At 37.1% G+C, this 22,264-nt stretch overlaps 1 protein-coding gene across 3 annotated transcripts in view; it reads left to right on the plus strand.

The window, feature by feature from the left end:
• CCDC73 (coiled-coil domain containing 73) overlaps positions 1-22,264 on the plus strand; it is a 180,291-nt gene that overhangs the window by 95,099 nt on the left and 62,928 nt on the right. For 2 of the 3 annotated variants that reach the window (XM_058446414.1, XM_058446416.1), the window contains 3 exons: positions 2,985-3,023; positions 11,426-11,561; positions 11,804-11,883. The exons of the other annotated variant lie outside the window; for it this stretch is intronic. In XM_058446414.1, the coding sequence (XP_058302397.1) occupies positions 2,985-3,023; positions 11,426-11,561; positions 11,804-11,883 (255 nt within the window). The remainder of the gene's footprint in view (positions 1-2,984; positions 3,024-11,425; positions 11,562-11,803; positions 11,884-22,264) is intronic. 3 annotated transcript variants of the gene reach the window in all.

The raw sequence follows: 22,264 nt of genomic DNA on the forward strand, positions 1-22,264 counted from the left end.
ATTTTTCTAGATGACCTCAAAACATTTCCCTTTGCTTTTGTGCTGAATGAATGCCTTAAAAAGTACTCTGATCTCATCCAGGCTCGTGTCTTTAAAATGGTATCTACATACAGAAGACTTCTAAATGTATATCTCCTAACCCCTCATCCATCCTACATTAACTATTTGCAGTCTCTGCTTGGATATCTAAAAGATACCTCAAACTTGACATGTTTAAAATTAAGTTTCTAAAATCCCGCCTCCTGAAAACTGGCTTATTTAATCTTTTCCATCCTTGTTAATGACAACTCTCTTTTTCCAGTTACTGGTTTTTTTCTTTTTTTTTTTTTGGCTCTCCTTCAGAGTGTATCTAGCATCCAACCACTTCTTATTTCATCCACTACTAACATCCTAGTCCTCCTTCATCATCCTCTTTCATCTGGATTATTGCAGTAGCTTATTAAGTGGTTTTTCTTGCCACAACCTCTGTTCCCTTCTAATGTGAATGTAATAGAGTGAGTCTTTAAAAAGCTAAGTGAGGGCCTGGCGCAGTGGCTCGCGCCTCTAATCCCAGCACTTTGGGAGGCTGAGGCGGGCAGATCACGAGGTCAAGAGATGGAGACCATCCTGGCTAACACGGTGAAACCCTGTCTCTACTAAAAATATAAAAATTAGCCAGGCGTGGTGGCACACGCCTGTAGTCCCAGCTACTCGGGAGGCTGAGGCAGGAGAATCGCTTGAACCTGGGAGGCGGAGGTTGCAGTGAGCCGAGATGGTGCCACTGCACTCCAACCTGGTGACAGAGCAAGACTCTGTCTCAAAAAAAGAAAAGCCAAGTTGGGCTTTGTCACATTTGTCCTCAGAACTCTGTAGTGGCTTTCCGTCTCATTAGTTGTAAAAACCAAATCCATATCACACATAACGAGGTCTACAATGATTTGGGTCCCCTTGCCTTCCCTTGCCCCTCTCTGAACTCTGCTCTTCTTCACCTTGCTTACTCCCTTTCAGCCACATGGACTTCCTTGCTATTCTTTAAACACACTAGGCCTTATTCCACATTAGGGAACTTGCTGAAATATTCTTTCTTACTTCTATCCAGGTCTTTACTCAGAATTTGCTGTCTCAGAAAGGAGTTTCCTGACTGTCCTGTGTAATCGTCTTCCTTGATTTATTGTTTTTCTTTAACATCTATCAATATCTAATATACCATATATTTTAACTTATATTGCTTATTTTCTTGCCCAGAATTTAAGCTGGGCAGGATTTTTTTTTTTTTTTTTTGGTCCAGTGTTGTACTCCCAATGTCTATATCAATGCTTTACTTACAATAAGCATTCAACATTTATGGAAGAAATGAATCATATACAACCCATACATTAAAATAAAATAAAATCAGCTCATTCATGGCAGTAGGCTAAAAAATTTATTTCATAGGAAATATGTAGTAATCATTGTACTTTTGCTTAAAATTTAAAAAATGTAAGTAGGATTTAAGAGGATGAACACTCATACATGGCTGGTTGGCATTTAACTTGGCCAGCCACTCTGGAAGACTATGTAACAATGTTTTTTTTTTTTTTTTTTTTTTTGACAGAGTCTCATTCTATCACTCAGGCTGGAGTGCAGTGGCGCAGTCTCAATTCACTGCAACCTCCACCCCCCGGGCTCAAGCAATCATCCTAGCCTCAGCCTCCCGAGTAGCTGGGATCACAGGCACACACCAGCATACCCAGCTAAGTTTTGTTTGTTTGTTTTCAGACTTTCACCATGTTGCCCAGGTTGGTTTTGAACTCCTGGACTTAAGCAATCCACCAGCCTCAGCCTCCTAAAGTGCTGGAATTACAGACATGAGCCACTGCCCTGGCTTTTGTAACAGTTTAAAAAAGCCTATAAAAATTAACAAATCTTAGAAATTCTGCTTCTTGGAACTTATCCTAATAAAAAGAATAACTATAAAAGTCTAGATACAAGCATGTTTATTTCAGAATATTTCATAATAGTAAAAAACTCAATTCAGTAAACCTATAAACATGAGTGATTAGGTAAGCTATGGTAAAGTTAAAAAATGGAATACTGTGTAGCCATTAAAAAGTTACATTGTACATTAATTTGTCACAGAAAGGTGTTTATTACATATTAAGTAAAATAGGTTACAAAATAGACGTTTATTATCACTTTCTACTGGCTCTTTTTTAAAGTATAAATGTATGTTTTTAAGAAACTGATAGAGTGGGGCATGGTGGCTTACACCTGTAATCTCAGCACTATAGGAGGGCAAGGCCGGAGGATCTCTTGAGCCCAGGAGTTCAAGACCAGCTTGGGCAACATAGTGGGACCCTGTCTCTACAAAAAATTTTAAAAATTAGCCTGATGTGGTGGCATGTTCCTATAGTCCCCAGCTACCTAGGAGGCTGAGGTAGCAGGAGGATTGCTTGAGCCCAGGAGGTTGAGGCTGCAGTGAGCTGTGATCATCCCAGTGCACTCCAGCTTGGGTAACAGAGTGTGACTCTATCTTAAAAACAAACAAACAAACAAACAAACAACTGGTAGTACCAAAGTGTTAATGACTGTTATCTGTGGATCGTGAGATGATCTGTTTGTTTAAAACAGTTGTTATGCTTGTGTTTTAAAAACTTTTCGTCAGTGAAGAGCTAATATGAAATAACAAACTCCCCTAGACTGCTCTATCTCTCTTGCTTTATTTTTGTCTTAGTGGTTATCACTCTCTAACATGCATACCTTTTACTTATATTTGTCAGTCTATCACCACCCCCACTAGAAAGTAAGTTTCTTAAGGGCAGGGACTTTGTTTTGTTCACTGCTATCTTCCAGGAGTCTAGGAAAGTATCTAGCATATAGTAGGTGCCATAAATGTGTGTTGAATAAATCAATAATGGTACATAGAAGATAGATGCCACATTTTATAGCATGCAATTTTGATATCAGAGGAATTTGTTGCAGATAATTGAAGTATTTTAATGAGATTTTTCTCCTCATTTTTCAAGGTTTCTAAATACTCTTTACAGAAGAAAGTGAGTGAAATGGTAAGGAAATTACAAAACATATTTTTCCCCCATCTGGATTAGTACTTAGGGGGATTAGTATTTTTGTGAATAAAATGTGACATTTATAGTGAAAAAATTAATTGTTGAAACTGGATATTACTGTCTCCAGTAATATTAAAGGGGATATTTGCAATTTCACGTGTTGCATAAGTGAATTATTTCACAAATTTATTTCGAGATTACGTAGTACTTACACAGGTTGAGCATCCCAAATCTGAAAATTCAAAATTTGAAATGCTTCAAAACTGGAAACTTTTTGAGTGTCAACATGATGCTCAAAGAAAATGCTCATTGGAGTATTTTGGACTTTAGATTTTTGCATTTGAGATGCTTAACCCGTAGGTATAATGCAAATATTCCAAAATCCCAAAATATCCCAAATATGAAACACTTCTGGTCCCAGCATTTCTGATTAGAGATATTCAACCTATATATTTAAAATAAATTTTACACAGTTCCCAAATTATTGTTAGGGTCTTATAGTAAAAACAAATAACAAAACTCTAAAACCTCTTATTTAATGGTATCTTTTCTAGATATTTATGTAAACGTGTAATTATTAATTATAGCCTGAAAAAATTGAAATGTATGAAGTAGTATTGAGGATATAATATTTATCCCGTATCAGTGTACACTTGGGATATGGTACTGATCCTATATTGTTCAACAAGTATTTATTTACTGTGCATTCCTCTTTTATAGTCTGTTAAAAACTAATGTTTTTGCTTTTTACAGCATAACATTTTAGGGAATATTTACTTTGATATTTTTCCCTTCTAGCCCTGTTTTATTCAGAAGGATTTTTTTTCTGTGTTTTTGGTTGAGCAAAATTTTCCTATATCCACTTAAATTGTCAAAAGGCTTTTTGGGTGGGGCTATGCTATTCAGTCTTCATTCTTTGGAGCAGACTGTAAAGCAAGTAAAATTAATTTTTGAGTAAGGCTTATATATTTTATATATATGAGAAGTAAGAAATGAACTATCACCCCTTCTGACATTACATAGAAAAACATAAAGTATTTTGCTTCTTGAAATTGTTTGGCGTGTTAGAAAATAAAAGAGCCATAGAGAGATTGCTAAGCTTGATTGAATAAAAGATGTGAAAATTCTGCTGCTGTTCAACTGGAAAGAATAAAAATAATATTGTCAGACTATTTTAAACCATGATTTTAATTAAGAAGCTGAAAAACTAGATTCTGGTTTAGCTTTAAGTACCATGACATTTATACTGAAAGTCATCTTCAACGCTACAGTGGTTTTACACAAAATATAGTGAAATTGAATAATGTGCCCTTTGACCTGAGAGATAAGGCTACAAGTTAAAGATCAAAGGCAACATAAACTGTGTTTTATTTTATTCCACTTTCAAATTTCATCAAACAGATACTTACAATCTTTTAAAAAAACGTGGAAACGTATATACTTATTCTAGTTTTTGGTCACTTCTAAGCTTTTTGTTATTGTGAATTACAACATCTATACTTACTAAAATGATATTTCAGTTATAGTTGTAATATTTTTCTGACAATTTAAAGCATTGCATCGCTTTTAATTTAAAGTTTTATATATTGATACATTTAATATTTTATATTCACTCTGGCAGAACATTTATATTTTGGATTTAAAAGTTAGAAGTACCCCTTTTTCTAAGCATTCTTACATATATTCATTTTACATTATTCCTGTTACATTATTATTATATAATTCAGATGACTTGTTCTTTATTCAAAGTACAGTATAGTATTCGGTAATTCAGTTAATCTTATTTTATTCCAAGCAGTACATTATTCTTTTATGTTATTTGGTTCTATGGGCAAGACAGGAAACAAGATAGCCACTAGTGTGAAGGCATGACTTTGGGGAGCAATAAAGTTAGGGTCCTAAAAGAAATAACTTGAAAAATAGTATTAAGAAAATTTCAAGTTTATGAGCTCCTATAGGTGAGTCCTTAACTACTAGTAAGTTTCTGTCTTCTGTGATTCAGTAAGCTGATTTTCTTTTAGAGGTGGTGATATGTTCTGAGATAAATTAACATAATCACAAATCAAACGATTTTTCCATCCCTAAAAGTACCTCCCCTTTGAAAAAATCACAATCATTACCAATGAAAAGGATGCAATAAAAACGTGAGAGAGAAATCTTAGGACATTGCATTCACCATCATTGTGATCTGGTGATTGATACAGATTTTTCCTGCTGTGTTTAGTGATTACTACATAGATGACCATGTTGGGTAATAATTGAATTTATAGGTGTCTGTGTTGTGAAACTGAATAGCTAATACAGCTTAATGAAGGAAGTAAACTTATCAAACCATTGTCATATTGTATTTCTCTTCTGTATATCATTTTCCTCTAAATAAAAGATTTATAAGAAAGATTTTTTTCTTTATGAAATTAAAGCAATTTCAATATTGAAAGTTTTGATAGATTAAGAATAACCACATTCTTTCAGAGTAGAATATTTTTAAACTGAAGACTTATCTGGAAGTAACTTCATGATCATAAATATTATGTATATATTTACACACGTATATTAGCAGCATGACTTTAGGTTTTTAAAGTAATCTATGCCTTATATTTGCAACTGAAAAGGTAAGGATATCTTAAGAAAGATGCCATAGGTTTTTGAAAATTGAGTTTTATAACTCCATTGATTTAGTTTGGGTTCATATTGAAGAAATTAGAAGATTAGTTACAAAATTGGAAATGAATGTGTTAAATTTATATTTTGATGTTATCTTTTCCTCTAAAATTTACTCTTAACAAACTGTTTTAAGGGAAACTAATTTTATCTCCAGAAGTTTTCAAATCAGTCTCCTTAAGTAAAAAGAAAAAGGGAGAAATGTGAAGCTGTGCATTTTATCAGTAAATACATTTCTAAAAAGTTGTGTGCAAATATTTTTACATTATTCCCATTTTAAATGCTTCAAGGCTTTAAAGTAAGCTTTTAGACTACACACATACATATAATTATGGATATGCTATTCTTCCTCTAATCTTGACTTTCTTTTTTGTTTTTTTTTGAGACAGAATCTTGCTCTGTCGCCCAGGCTGGAGTGCAATGGTGCAATCTCGGCTCACTGCAAGCTCCGCCTCCCAGGTTCACACCATTCTCCTGCCTCAGCCTCTCTGAGTAGCTGGGACTACAGGCCCACGCCACCACGCCCGGCTAATTTTTTGTATTTTTTAGTAGAGACGGGGTTTCACCGTGGTCTCGATCTCCTGACCTCGTGATCCGCCCGCCTCGGCCTCCCAAAGTGCTGGGATTACAAGCGTGAGCCACCGCGCCCGGCCAATCTTGACTTTCATAGATTAGATTTGTTTAAAATGAGGTGTACATGTGTTTAGAAAGCAATGAATGCTGACATGTTTTGTAGACTGTCTTTGCATTTGATAGTAAAACTGTGTAAAAGGGAAAATAATTTGAGTCGATTCATGCAGATAAAAAGAACCAAACAGTATGTACTTAACTACTTCTTAATCATCTCAATAAAATAGCCTTATAATACATTAAAGTTTTAATAATAGTAAAAATCAATTTATTTGTATTCTTTAAAATATTCTTACATCTCTAAAGTGTTATTACCAATTACTTTTTGTTGTTGCTTTTCAGAGAATTTAAACTATTTGTTGATAGTCATGAAATTAGTGGCAAACTGGACAATGGACCTCTTCATCTCATTTTCAAAACTAAATCAGGGTAGTAAACTACTTTCATATGGGCATATATGGGCTAATAAGCTGTAGGTGCCCATGTGATTTAGAAGTCTTAATGTTATATATCATGGCCATTGAATAGGCTAATGTGTTTGAAAATCAGAATTATGTCATGCAAGCAAATGCAATGAAACTGCATTTTCATTAAATTCAACTTTTGCCTCAAAGGATGTTGGAAGAGTGTATCAGAAATTACTCTAATGTATATAAAGCTCTATGCATGAAATCTCCTTTGATCTTTGCTACATTTTTAGTTAACAGAATTTTTAACCTTTGTAGGCATTGACTACTTATTTTATTCATCACTGTTTAGCTGAAAGGTTAAGAAAGCTTTTGTGGGATCATATATTATGTAGTAGAGAGTATTCTAATGAAGGCTACATAAATGTTGATTAGAATCAAAAATTAAAACTTCCTTGAATTGGCCGGGCACAGTGGCTCACACCTGTAATCCTAGCACTTTGGGAGGCCAAGGTGGGTGGATTGCCTGGGTTCAGGAGTTCGAGGCCAGCCTGGGCAACATGGTGAAACCCCGTCTCTACTAAAATACAAAAAATTAGCTGGGCGTGGCAGCATGCACCTGTAGTCCTAGCTACTCGGGAGGCTGAGGCTGGAGAATTGCCTGAACCCGGGAGGCGGAGGTTGCAGTGAGCCGAGATCGTGCCACAGCACTCCACCCTGGGTGACAGAGAGAGACTCCATCTCCAAAAAAATAAATAAAAAATAAAAACTTCCTTGAATTGAAAAAATGCCATTAACCCAGTTTTCAGTGAAATTGTGTTAGGTTTCTAGACATCTGCTGAGAGCTAATGTAATTCTCTCAATCAGAAATTAAGGGGTATTTTAGAAGAAAGAAATATGGTTCATTATTGCTCACCATTACTAATAATAGTAACTACCCAGGTAGGCATAAGCTCTCCAGGACTAAGTACATTTATCAACTTGTTTGCATTTATAACTGCTGCACAATTAAATAAGTAGTGAAAAGCCTGATGACATACATGAGAAATTTTCAACTGATATATCATAATTATTACCAATAATATATCATGTTTAAAATCATTAAAAAATAGTTTTGAAAAAGTTAAGACTGTCATCAGACTTGCCAAGATAATATACTTAGGTACAACTTAAATTGTAATGTGTGTTCTTCGTGTGTGTGTGTGTGTGTGTGTATATATATATATATATGTATATATATATATATATTTTTTGTGACGGATCCTTGCTCTGTCACCCAGGCCAGAGTGCAGTGGCATGATCTCAGCTCACTGCAACCTCTGCCTCCTGGATTTAAGCAATTCTCCTGCCTCAGCCTCCCCAGTAGCTGAGATTACAGGTGTGTGCCACCATGCCTGGCTAATTTTTGTATTTTTAGTAGAGACGGGTTTCACCATGTTGGCCAGGCTGGTCTTGAACTCCTGACCTTGTGATCCTTCCACCTTGGCCTCCGAAAGTGCTGGGATTACAGGCATGAGCCACCATGACCCAGCCCTTCATGAATATTTTTTAAAAGGCCATGCTGGCCGGGCATGGTGGCTCACGCTTGTAATCCCAGCACTTTGGGAGGCCGAGGCGGGCGGATCACGAGGTCATGAGATCAAGACCACGGTGAAACCCCGTCTCTACTAAAAAATACAAAAAATTAGCCGGGCGTGGTGGCGGGCGCCTGTAGTCCCAGCTGCTCAGAGAGGCTGAGGCAGGAGAATGGCGTGAACCCGGGAGGCGGAGCTTGCAGTGAGCCGAGATTGCGCCACTGCACTCCAGCCTGGGCGACAGAGGAAGACTCCGTCTCAAAAAAAAAAAAAAAAAAAAAAAAAGGCCATGCTTCTTCTAAATAAAAGTTAATTAAAACTATTGATACTTTTACCAGTTAAGGAATAATAACAATCATTTTATTGTGATTTTTATATGATGGGCTTCATGTTTAGTGCTTTATATTAATTCATTTTATCCTCACAGCAACCCTACGAGTGAAATACTATTATAAACTTCTTCCTAAAAATAGGGTAGATAATTTACCCAAGGTCACAGTAAGTTGCAGAAACAAGATTTAAACATAGGCAGACTAGCCAGTCTCACTCTAGTGCCCAGGCTGGAGTGCAGTGGTGCGATCTTAGCTCACTGCAACCTTTGCCCCCAGGGTTCAAGCGATTCTGCTGCCTCAGCCTCCCAGGTAGCTGGGATTACAGGCGCCTGCCACCACGTCTGGCTAATTTTTGTATTTTTAGTAGAGACAGGGTTTCACTATGTTGGCCAGGCTGGTCTCGAACTCCTGACTTCAAATGATCTGCCTGCCTCCACCTCCCAAAGTGCTGGGATTACAGGCCTGAGCCACCGTGCTCGGTCTGTACTTTGGTTGTGTTTTTTTTGTTTGTTTGTTTTTATTTTTATTTATTTTTATTTTTATTTTTACTTTTATTTTTATTTTTTATTATTATACTTCAGGTTTTAGGGTACATGTGCACAATGTGCAGGTTTGTTACATATGTATCCATGTGCCATGTTGATTTGCTGCACCCATTAACTCGTCATTTAGCATTAGGTATATCTCCTAATGCTGTCCCTCCCCCCTCCCCCCACCCCACAACAGTCCCCAGAGTGTGATGTTCCCCTTCCTGTGTCCATGAGTTCTCATTGTTCAGTTCCCACCTATGAGTGAGAACATGCAGTGTTTGGTTTTTTGTCCTTGCGATAGTTTACTGATTGTTTTTTTTTTTTTTTTTTTTTTTTTTGATGGAATCTTGCTCTTTTGCCCAGGCTGGAGTGCAGTGTCGCGATCTTGGTTCACTGCAACCTCTGCCTCCTGGGTTCAAGTGATTCTTCTGTCTCAGCCTCCTGAGTAGCTGGGATTACAGGTGTGCACCACCCTGCCTGGCTAATTTTTGTATTTTAGGTAGAGACAAGGTTTCACCATGTTGGTCAGGATGGTCACGAACTCTTGACCTTGTGATCCACCCACCTTGTCCTCTCAAAGTGCTGGAATTACAGGTGTGAGCCACTGCGCCTGGCCTGTACTTTGGTTTTAAGCAATAAGAAATGGCTCTGGCTAACTTATATAAAAGGAAATTTAGGGGAGGCATTCACAGTCAACCAGAGAATAAAGAATTGTTTGAGAATGAACAGGGACCCAGAGTAATTCCAGAGTTTGTGAGGCAGGATGTAGGGACCCACAACAGAGGTCTCATATCAGTTCGGATAGGATCACTACCTCTAGTTTTGTATAGTCTTTTTGCTCAAGATTCAAATTCCAAGAAAGTAGCTATCAATTGGTTTATTTTGAGTAGCATGCCCTTCTCTTAATTAGGGAAGAATAGGACCCCTGAATTTAGTCCTGTTGTAATGTTTAGTCCATGTTGTAATGAAGTTTAGTCCATGTTGTAATGAAGAAAAAGTATTTCAATAAAGTAAATTGTGGTGCTGTTAGGTAAGGGAAATGGATGCTGCTAGGCAAAATCAAATTTTTACTATTAAAACTCTACAAGACAACAACAGTTCATTCAGAAAACAATTATTGAGTGCCAGTTCATGGACCTATACTGTTCTTTGTTTAGAACTGCTCATCATAGAAGGTGAAGCAGTTGGGAAAAAAAAATGAATGAAAGTTGTGAAACCAATTAATGATTCTGCTAATGTCAAGTGAAGATAAAAAACTTCTAACAAGTGTTATTGATTTTATTAACATAATATTTATTTTTTAAGAGTTAAAAGTCATATTCCCAGGTATGGTGAGAGTAGTTCCTTTAGCTGAAAGCAGTGGAGGCCCATATAATACTATATAAGTGAGGTCTAATTTTTACCAATTATGTCTCCAGTTTAAGTAAACTATCTACTATCCTATGTTGCCTCCCTGTCACTGAGAGATATCCTTGTCATTTCATTTCTTTTTCTCTTTTAGAGATGGGGTCTTGCTTTGTCACCTGGGCTGGAGTTCAGTGGCTGAACATAGCTCACTGCAGCCTTAAACTCCTAGCCTTAAGCAATCCTCCCACCTCAACCTCCCAAGTAGCTAGGACTACAGGCATGTGCCACCATGCCCAGCTAACTTGTTTTATTTTTGTAGAGATGGGGTCTTGCTATGTTGCCTAGGCTGGTCTCAAACTCCTGGCCTCGAGCATTCTTCCTGCCTCATCATTTCATTTCTTAATGCAGTGAGAAGGTACTATATTAATTAAAATCAGTCTCAGAAAAATTACTTGAATTTTGGTAATGCACACTGAAATTATTCTAGCAAATTGAAAGGGCAAAGAATCAAAACAGTGATCTAGATAGGTCCTGATTATTCAAATGATTTAGAGAAAGAAAAAATATCTCCTAAAGTACCAAAAGTATTGCTTTAATTTTCTCCTCACTTTTCTTAGTGTTAGGCTGATTAACATTTTTTATAAAAAGATTTTGAAAGAGAAATTGCAAACAAGGGAAACCTGAAGTGACTATTTTGCTACAGGAAAGATATGTTTGCTTTAGTTTTACATAGATTTAGAAATATCTCCTAACTAATATGTCCTCCTTACAGTTTACTCAGAGAGTACTTTTAAATGACATTTATTTATATTATATTACTAATAATAGTTGTTTACCACAATATATTTGACATATTTGTTGTGCATGGGTGTGTGTGCGGGTTATATGTATAACATTTAAAATTACTCTTCAAAATAGGAACAAAAGGTCCAGTTACATCTTCTGGCTAAAGAAGACTATCATAAGCAACTGAGTGAAATTGAGAAATATTATGCCACAATAACAGGTCAATTTGGATTGGTAAAAGAGAGTCATGAAAAGTTAGAACAAAATGGTATGTGCTATCTTATTTAAATATACATATTCAGGTAGAGAATGTTTGAATGGACTTATTTACTATGAATACACTGAATTTCTATGATAATACTGATAATAGTAAATGGCAGTTAATAACTGTTACCTAAATTAAATAACATATATATTGCATTGTTACTGTTTTCCCTGTTTATCTTAATGATACTTTCTTTGAAATATACATTGAATATAATGCTTTCTTAAGTGTCTTTCATGTTGCAGTACGGGAAGCAATACAATCAAACAAAAGACTTTCAGCTTTAAATAAAAAACAAGAAGCTGAAATATGCAGTTTAAAGAAGGTATGATTGATATAGTTTCACACTACTAAGTAAAAATTATAATCTAAAATAGTCTTATGGGCTATTACTAGAGGACAGTTGGGTAGAATTTTTTGGTAGAAGGATGAATTGTTTTCAATACAGATGCATAAATTTTGAGTTATGATTCCAGTAAAGGTAATTAGTGCATTTGTTGCAGTCCATTCAAAATATTATTTCTTTGACTTGTGACCAGTAGCATGCATTTTTATGGTGACATGAATACCTTATAAGGATTCATTGTATGTCATCCTTATTAGCACCATTCATTCAATATTTACTGAGTGACTTTTATATACTGGGTGCTATGTGGCACTAAGGATACAGCTATGAAGAAAATAAAACATGTTTCTACTTGTATGAAAGTTAGAGTCTGGTGATGGAGTTAGATAAAACAAATAATTACACAGACTAAATAATGTAAAACTATTATAAATAAGCTGAAGAAAAAGTAAAAGATGTGATGCCATCACAGGTGACTTTATTAGATTGGGGGTAAGAGGGTGGAGGAGGGAAGGGAGTAAGATTTCAGGCAAGGGGAATAGCATGTGCAAAAGCCTTGAGACAGGAAAGAGTTTAGTATATTTGAGGACCTAAAAAGTCTGATATGGCTGGAGCATCATGAATGAAGCTGTGAATTGAACATTTATTTGTTGCTTGCTGAGCTTCAGTATCCCCTTGCCTTCCTCCTAACCTTATCTAGATTTTTGTTTTGATGTCTCCAGCTTTAGAGCTGAGCCCCAAATTGGCAGGAGAACACAAACATGTTTCTTTCCTCTAACCATAGGCATTGGTTCAGGAATGGATAAATGACTTTAGCTAGCTTCTGATTATAAACTAGGAAGAACATAACCTCTATCGTGGGTGGCAGTCAGCCTACAACCATGAGAAAAGCCAAAAAATAGGAACCTGACAATGTAGATGCCAGATTGGTATGACATAAAGAAACCTGTTCTTTGATGACATTATTGAGTAACTGGATCAACCAACCCTGCTTCTTGTCCTACCTCTAGACATTTAAATTATGTGAACCAGTAAGTTCCCATTATTTAAGCCAGGTTGGTTAGGGCCAATTCAGTTTTCCATGATTTGCAACTAAAAATATTCCAACTGACACAAAGGGAGAGTTGGTACAAGAGGAAGAAGTAGGTAAGGCTTTGTTCTTTCTATAGAGAATGACATCTGTTTTCCTTTTCCCACTCCCTTCCAATCCCTCTCTCGATATTGCTTTGAATCATTTTAGGACCACCTCCCTACCTCTGAGAGAATTAAGTACCTATGTTTACTGGCACTCCATAAATATTTTGAAATAATATTTACTGAGTACTATTTAAAATGCACTTAATTTGTAGTTATTTATTATATTGGTATGCAAAAAAATCTTCTGTTTGCCCCTCCAGATCTATACTTACCTTTTGAAGGCTTATGTATATGGGTTGCATCAATGGGCTTCCACATCTTCTGACTTCCTGTTGAGCTGGGCCAGTGGAGAGCCTAGGCAGGAGATGGGAGGAAGAAGAGAGTGAATCAGGGTATTTATTCCCCCTGTTCCTTCCCTCTGAGGTAACTTCAGGCTGGCCATGTGCCTCAACAGATCACTACTTCTCTTAAATTGGCCTAATCTACATGATACTCTCTCCTTTTGGGGTTCCAGTAACCTCTCTTCTTGACCTTCTGGGTCTAGAGGTGGTGACAGCTACAGTGCTGCTAGTCAGTGGAACTTGCGCCATCCCTTGTGGTTCCTTTATATCCTCCCTGCACCTTTGCAAATAAACCCATCTTCAGGTTATCCTAGTTTATGTTTGCCATCTGTTTTTGTTGGGATTCTGACATACACTTGTTTAGGGTAAAACATTAGTGAGGCCAAAGTTAGGAATTCAATTTTGTATAGGCTAGTTGATTCAGTACAGAGAAAGTTGTTTCACAGTCAAAGATTGCACTCTAAACCTCACCTATATTTTTTAGTTGTATATTTTGGACTCCAGAGATAAATGAATATGAATGAAATGAATTCTAATTTGGGTCAATGTTGTCGTCTTGACGCTAAAGGATCCTATTTTTAAAAGGAAAAAAATACCAAAAATCCAAGCATTTATACCTTTATATATACATAGACTTTCACTATTTTAATATGATTTAATATATTTTAATTAACTATTTTTAGAGCAGTTTTAGGTTCACAGCAAAACTGAGTAGAAAGTACAGAGTTCCTGTATACTTCCTGTCCTCACACATGCACAACTTCCCTCACTATCACATCCTCACTAGCATTTGATGTTGTCAGTGTTTTGGATGTTGGTCATTCTCATTGGTGTGTAGTGGTATCTTGTTTTGATTTGCAATTCCCTAAAGACATATGATGTTGAACATATTTTCATATACCTACTTGTCATCTGTGTATATTTTTTGTTAAAGTGTCTGTTCAGGCCTTGGGCCCATTTTTTAATTGGGTTGTTTGTTTTCTTATTGTTGAGTTTTAAGAATTCTTTGTATATTTTGGATAGCAGTACCTTCTAAATGCTAAGCCAGAGTTTGAAGACCATTGATATTATAATACTATTGACTGTGATATGTATATCTTCACTGTTACAACTGCCAATAAATTGGTTATATATTCCTTGGACTTCATTCTTATACCTGAGGGATCAGAAAGTAAAAGCATAGGTGTATTTCAGTACAGAACATTAGGATGGGTGGTGATAATCATGTTTCTGGCCCTTAAAAGTCTTATGTCTATTTAGCAAACTACTTAAGAGTACAATTAATATATACGTAGAAAACATTTCTTTTTAGATACATCCTCGAAAATTAGAGGTGGCTCTTTTTAATATAAAGAGAAAAAGCTATAATTTAAAAAATCTGTGGCCGGGCGCGGTGGCTCACGCCTGTAATCCCAGCACTTTGGGAGGCCGAGGCGGGCGGATCACAAGGTCAGGAGATGGAGACCATCCTGGCTAACACGGTGAAACCCCGTCTCTACTAAAAATACAAAAAATTAGCCGGGCGAGGTGGCAGGCGCCTGTAGTCCCAGCTACGCAGGAGGCTGAGGCAGGAGAATGGCGTGAACCCCGGGGGGCGGAGCCTGCAGTGAGCAGAGATCGCGCCACTGCACTCCAGCCTGGGTGAAAGAGCGAGACCCTGTCTCAAAAAAATAAAAAAATCTGTTTGGAATCCCAAGTAAGAATTATTAAAAGGACCATTCATTTCTATCAGTATAAACTTCAAATACAAATATAAATAACTATTAAATTAGTAGATATGAATAAACACATTTTCATTGATGTCTCTTTGGTTCATTTATGTTTTAATATTTTTGACAATGACTTTAGTAATAAGTAACATTCATATTAATTTGGTGATTAAAATATCAATAAGCTTTTATACAGTTAGTTTATGCATTCGTATGAAAATATGCCTCATAAATTCTGTACTAATTTTTTGCATTAAATGAAAACAGATGTTTCATTGTAACATAATAGACTATTATATTTCTTTTTTCTTTAGATGGAGTCTCGCTCTGTTGCCCAGGCTGGAATGCAGTGGCGCAATCTCGGCCCACTGCAACCTCCGCCTCCTGGGTTCAAGCCGTTCTCCTGCCTCAGCCTTCCAAGTAGCTGGGACTACAGGCATGCACCACCATGTCTAGCTAATTTTTGTATTTTTAGTAGAGATGGGGTTTCACCATGTTGGCCAGGCTGGTCTCAATCTCCTGACCTCAAGTGATCTGCCCGCCCAAAGTTCTGGGATTACAGGTGTGAGTCACCATGCCCGGCCTGCCTATTATATTTCTAATGCACAATTTAAGACTCTGACCTATAGATGGAGATGAGGCTCATGTAGATTCATGGAGAGATACCCTTAGTGGATTTATGTAAGAAGGTGCAGAATGTCTTTCTATGCGTGAGAAGAATGGTGTTGCTCATGAGAACACTAGCCTGTTTCTCTCAGGTCTTGGAGCCTAGGCTAGGGCTACCTAAATGTACTAACATGTCATGCAGTGGTGGTCTCTGTCACTCTAGAAACCATTAGTGTCAGTGTTCATGCTGCAAAGTTGTTCTTGGAAGACAGACTGTTATAGAAGGGTAAAGTGAGAAAATTTAATTACCTTTGCAACTTCAAAGTTCAAGTAACTGAAAGGGTGAGAATTTTAAAATAAATATTCAGAGCCAGTTTTTAATATTGTAGACATTCTAAGTACACTAATTTTAAATTTCATATATCTTATGTAGCTTTGATTTTTAACTTTGGGAAAAGCTTGTTTTTTTTTTTTTTTAACTTTCAGAAGAGAATCAAATTTTGTAACATTGGTTATATCACTTATTTAAAACTTCTAATTGCTAATTCTCCCAAAGATAATTTCCATTTTTATTATACTGTTCTATGATTTTGTCCAGAACAGTTGTTATTGGTTTGTGATAAGATGGAATTCCTTTTTTTTTTCTTTGGAGCAAAGTTAAACAGAGCAAACTTAGTGGTTAGATAAAAACTAGGTATTACCATTCTGAATGCTGAGTTCACCATTATGGCAATCATGAAGAATTCCTGATACTATCTATGAGCAGCATTCATAACCTCTGCTATTTGTCTGAGTAAATGTCAGAGCACTCAAGGAGATAGTGATATTAAACAGACTACCCCATACCAGAAAGGGAGGGGTGAAGGAGAAAAGAGCGCAATATTTATGACTCCAGGAACTGTAAGTTGTAATTTAATGAGATCAAAGCATTGCTGTTTATTTGCTGCACTAATAGCTTTGAATAAAATGGTTAGAAAACAGACAGTGTACTAAAAGTTCAGGATATTTAAAGGCTTATAAAGTCTATAAAATCAAAAGCATATTTTTCCATGAAGATCTTTTCCTGAGGTCTCTGATTTTAATTTATTATGCTCTTGAGATTAAGTAATTAATATATAAAAGAAAAAGAAAGATGTAAGAAATTACTAGCTTTTACTTTTGTCAGTCATATACTGATTTTCTATACTCTTCTCCTCCCCACCTCCCTGTTGTCTCACAGCAATAATTGTAATAGGAATTGATGCATTTTAGAGTATCTCCTACAAGATTTAGCTGATTATAACAGCGCCACGTTTTCAATTGTTGAAAAATGTAGAAAAACATAGACATTTGTCACATTTTGTAATCTGGAAGAGGAAAAAACTTTAAGAAAACCAATCTTTATGTAGAGAATTAAAAGCTATTTTATCCAAATATAAGTTTTACCCATATACCTTTTATCAATAGGACATTGCATTTTAGGAGTGAACCTAGAACAGATCACTAGTGTAAAACAAGCTATCAATAATTTTTTTTTTTTTTTTTTTTGAGACAGAGCCTCTCTCTGTTACCCAGGCTGGAGTGCAGTGGTGCAATCTCGGCCCACTGCAAGCTCCATCCCCCAGGCTCACGCCGTTCTCCTGCCTCAGCCTCCTGAGTAGCTGGGATTACAGGCACCTACCACCATGCCCGGCTAATTTTTTGTATTTTTAGTAGAGACGGTTTCACCGTGTTAACCAGGATGGTCTCGATCTCCTGACCTTGTAATCTGCCTGCCTCGGCCTCCCAAAGTGCTGGGATTACAGGCGTGAGCCACCGTGCCTGGCCCCTATCCAGTAATTTACTTTTTAAGGCATGTGGATATCTATTTCATCCAGGTGTACATTGCTGTAGGAAAAAATATAGGAAAATCAAAACTTCAAGGAATTATTGCTGATTTTCCTTTGAAACTTAGTGAACAAGAAAGCACCGTTAAAGCAAGCTGTTAGAAACCCTATTGTGTAAAGAAAGGTATACATTATTTTAAAGCCAATATGATTAGTATCTTTTTAAAAAAGTAGACTCAATTGACAATCCCACTGCTGGGTATACACCCAAAGGAAAAGAAATCAGTATATTGAAGAGATATCTGCACTCCCATGTTTGTTGCAGCACTGTTCACAATAGCCAAGATTTGAAAGCAACCCAAGTGTCCATCAACAGATGAATGGATAAAGAAAATGTGGTACCCATACACAATGGAGTACTGTTCAGCCACGAAGAAGAATAAGATACTGTCATTTGCAAAAACATGGATAGAACTAGAGGTTATTATGTTAAGTGAAATAAGCCAGGCACGGAAGGATAAACATCACAGTTCTCATTTATTTGTGGGATCTAAAAATCAAAATAATTGAACTCATGGAGATAGAGAGTAGAATGATGGTTACCAGAGGCTGGGAAATGTAGTGAGGGGCGGGGCGGGGGGAACATGGGTGTGGTTAATGGGTACAAGGAAACTAGAAAGAATGAATAAGACATAGTATTTGATAGCACAACAGGGTGATTATTGTCAATAACTTAATTGTATATTTAAAAATAACTAAAAGAGTGTAATTGGATTTTTTATAACACAAATGATAAATCCTTCAGGGGATGGGTACCCCATTTTCTATGATGTGACTATTGCACACTGCATACCTGTATCAGAACATTTCATGTACCCCATAAATATATACACCTATGTACCCATAAAAAAAATTAAAAAAATCAGTTGAGCATGAAAGATTTCCTTTTGTTATTCTGATGTTAAACTCTGTACTACAAAACAACATAAATATCAGTCAAACATCCTATAAATATGAATTTGGATGAAATCTTTAGGGTTCTGTAGGATATATTTTACCTTTGAATTAATTTCATAATTTTTTAAGATGTTAATTACTGAAACAACTAGATTTATTTTTATATCCTTCAGTATCCATAGTTGTTTTAATTATTATCTCATGTTTTTGAATATTTTTCCACAGTGGAAATTATGAATTCAATAAGTTATTTTGTTCAATAAGTTAAGTCAAAGACCATCTGGCCTATGGACTTGAATAATTATTTATTATTCTTGTTTTCTACTGTGTACTTGCATCGGAACTTATTCAAAATTTACTTATTTTAAACTCACAGTTTAGGGCTGCTGGTTACAACAGTAAAGGTTTTTCTCTAGCCATAAAATATGTTGTTAACATATTTAACATAATGTTTGCCACTAACCATCTACTAACATTTATTTTGGGAGCATTGGTAATAAAACTGCACTTGTCTGTTCACACTTAAATCAGGAACATCTATGTGTAACGTGGTGATGTAAAGGGCTGTGGTTGTTACCTTGAATGGAGTAAAGCAGCTAGTTCAATCGGTGATTGAACTCTTACTCTACTTACACCTACCACATTCTAAGCAACCTTGCTAATTGACCATGAACCTTTGTGTCATTAACAATAGTATGCTTGAGTGATACGACTGCTCTCATCAAGTATCTTTTTTTGCCATTTACTTTTATCCTGAGTAAATCAAACCTTTGATTTTATCAACTTTTATATTAGACAAAGGTAAATCACATTTTTCTTTATATCATGTTCATTACTCTTTTCTACTTACATTTATTATAATTTTTAGTGTCTCTTAGATCTTTGAATCTATTAAGATACTACAGGATATTTAAGTATGAAACATGGTACCTTTTCTTGAGGAGCTTATAGTCTATAGGAAAACCTTTATTGTTACCAGCTATGAGATAATTAATCTTAATTATTTAAATACATAAAGGAATACTTAAATATTCATGTCATTTATTAATACTTGAGAGTACTTTGTTTTACAAGTAGGGAAAATAATTCTACACCACAGTGCAGCTGTAGCAATTACAGAATCCCTTGAATTCAGCTTAGTAGAAATAATAGGTAACAGTGCCTTGCACATGGTAGATGCTCAAATACTGGTTGCATGGATTATTACATACCAGGGACTTTTTATTTATTATCTCCATTTTATAGATGAGGAACTTAAAGCAAAATGAAGTTATTAAGTAAGTTGCCTAAAGTTATACAACAAGGAAAAGAGAGCCAAGATTGGAACATAGACAAATTTTGTCTGTAGAACCTGTGATCTTAACCATTCCACTGATAATAATAGCAGCACAAGCAATTCATTCACATAAGTTTTTTCTCTCCTGTATTCTCCATTAGGAATAATATATTTATTAAAAGGGGACATTGTTGGGGTGCGGTTCCAAGATGGCCAAATAGGAACAGCTCCAGTCTACAGCTCCCAGTGTGAGTGATGCAGAAGACAGGTGATTTCTGCATTTCTAACTGAGGTACTGGGTTCATCTCACTGGGGCTTGTCGGACAGTGGGTGCAGGGCAGTGGGTGCAGCCCACCAAGCGTGAGCCAAAGCAGGGCGAGGCATCGCCTCACCCGGGAAGTGCAAGGGGTCAGGGAATTCCCGTTCCTAGCCAAGGGAGCTGTGACAGACGGCACCTGGAAAATCGGGTCACTCCCACCCTAATACTGTGCTTTTCCAATGGTCCTAGCAAATGGCACACCAGGAGATTATATCCCATGCTTGGCTCGGAGGGTCCCACACCAACGGAGCCTTGCTCACCACTGGCACAGCAGTCTGAGATTGAACTGCAAGGCAGCAGCAAGGCTGGGGGAGGGGCACCCGCCATTGCTGAGGCTTGAGTAGGTAAACAAAGCGGCCAGGAAGCTTGAACTGGGTGGAGCCCACCACAGCTCAGGGAGGCCTGCCTGCCTGCCTCTGTAGACTCCACCTCCAGGGGCAGGGCTTAGCCAAACAAAAGGCAGCAAAACCTCTGCAGACTTAAATGTCCCTGTCTGACAGCTTCGAAGAGAGTAGTGGTTCTCACAGCACAGAGTTTGAGATCTGAGAATGGACAGACTGCCTCCTCAAGTGGGTCCCTGACCCCCGAGTAGACTAACTGGGAGGCACCCCCCAGTAGGGGCAGACTGACACCTCACATGTCCAACCGTGTGCCCCTCTGAGATGAAGCTTCCAGAGGAACAATCAGGCAGCAACATTTGCTGTTCAGTGATATTCGCGGTTCTGCAGCCTCCGCTAGTGATACCCAGGCAAACAGAGTTTGGAGTGGACCTCCAGCAAACTCCAACAGACCTGCAGCTGAGGGTCCTGACTGTTAGAAGGAAAACTAACAGACAGGACATCTACACAAAAACCCCATCTGTACGTCACCATCATCAAAGACCAAAGGTAGAATAAAACCACGAAGATCGGGAAAAAACAGAGCAGAAAAGCTGAAAATTCTAAAAATCAGAGCACCTCTCCCCCTCCAAAGGAACGCAGCTCCTCACCAGCAAAGGAACAAAGCTGGATGGAGAATGACTTTGATGAGTTGAGAGAAGAAGGCTTCAGACGATCAAACTTCTCCGAGCTAAAGGAGGAAGGTCGAACCCATCGCAAAGAAGCTAAAAACCTTGAAAAAAGATGAGATGAATGGCTAACTAGAATAACCAGTTTAGAGAAGTCCTTAAATGACCTAATGGAGCTGAAAACCATGGCACGAGAACTGTGTGACGAATGCACAAGCTTCAGTAGCTGATTCAATTAACTGGAGGAAAGGGTATCAGTGATTGAAGATCAAACGAATAAAATGAAGTGAGAAGAGAAGTTTAGAGAAAAAAGAGTAAAAAGAAATGAACAAAGCCTCCAAGAAATGTGGAACTGTGAAAAGACCAAATCTATGTCTGATTGGTGTACCTGAAGTGACGGGGAGAATGGAACCAAGTTGAAAACCACTTAGCAGGATATTATACAGGAGAACTTCCCCAACCTAGCAAGGCAGGCCAACATTCAAATTCAGGAAATACAGAGAATGCCACAAAGATACTCTTTGAGAAGAGCAACTCCAAGACACATAATTGTCAGATTCACCAAAGTTGAAATGAAGGAAAAAATGTTAAGGGCAGCCAGAGAGAAACGTCAGGTTACCCACAAAGGGAAGCCCATCAGACTAACAGCAGAACTCTCGGCAGAAACTCTACAAGCCAGAAGAGAGTGGGGGCCAATATTCAACATTCTTAAAGAAAAGAATATTCAACCCAAAGTTTCATATCCAGCCAAACTAAGCTTCATAGGTGAAGGAGAAATAAAATCCTTTATAGACAAGCAAATGCTGAGAGATTTTGTCACCACCAGGCCTGCCCTACAAGAGCTCCTGAAAGAAGCACTAAACATGGAAAGGAACAACCAGTACCGGCCACTGCAAAAACATGTTAAAATGTAAATCGAGGCTAGGAAGAAACTGCATCAACTAACGAGCAAAATAACCAGCTAACATCATAATGACAGGATCAAATTGACCCATAACAATATTAACCTTAAATGTAAATAGGCTAAATGCTCCAATTAAAAGACACAGACTGGCAAATTGGATAAAGAGTCAAGACCCATCAGTGTGCAGTATTCAGGAGACCCATCTCACATGCAGAGACACACATAGGCTCAAAATAAAGGGATGGAGGAAGATCTACCAAGCAAAAGGAAAACAAAAAAAGGCAGGGGTTGCAATCCTAG

Source organism: Hylobates moloch, unplaced genomic scaffold (assembly GCF_009828535.3).
Source record: "Hylobates moloch isolate HMO894 unplaced genomic scaffold, HMol_V3 SCAFFOLD_11, whole genome shotgun sequence".
In the NCBI taxonomy this organism is placed as follows: Eukaryota; Metazoa; Chordata; class Mammalia; order Primates; family Hylobatidae; genus Hylobates; species Hylobates moloch.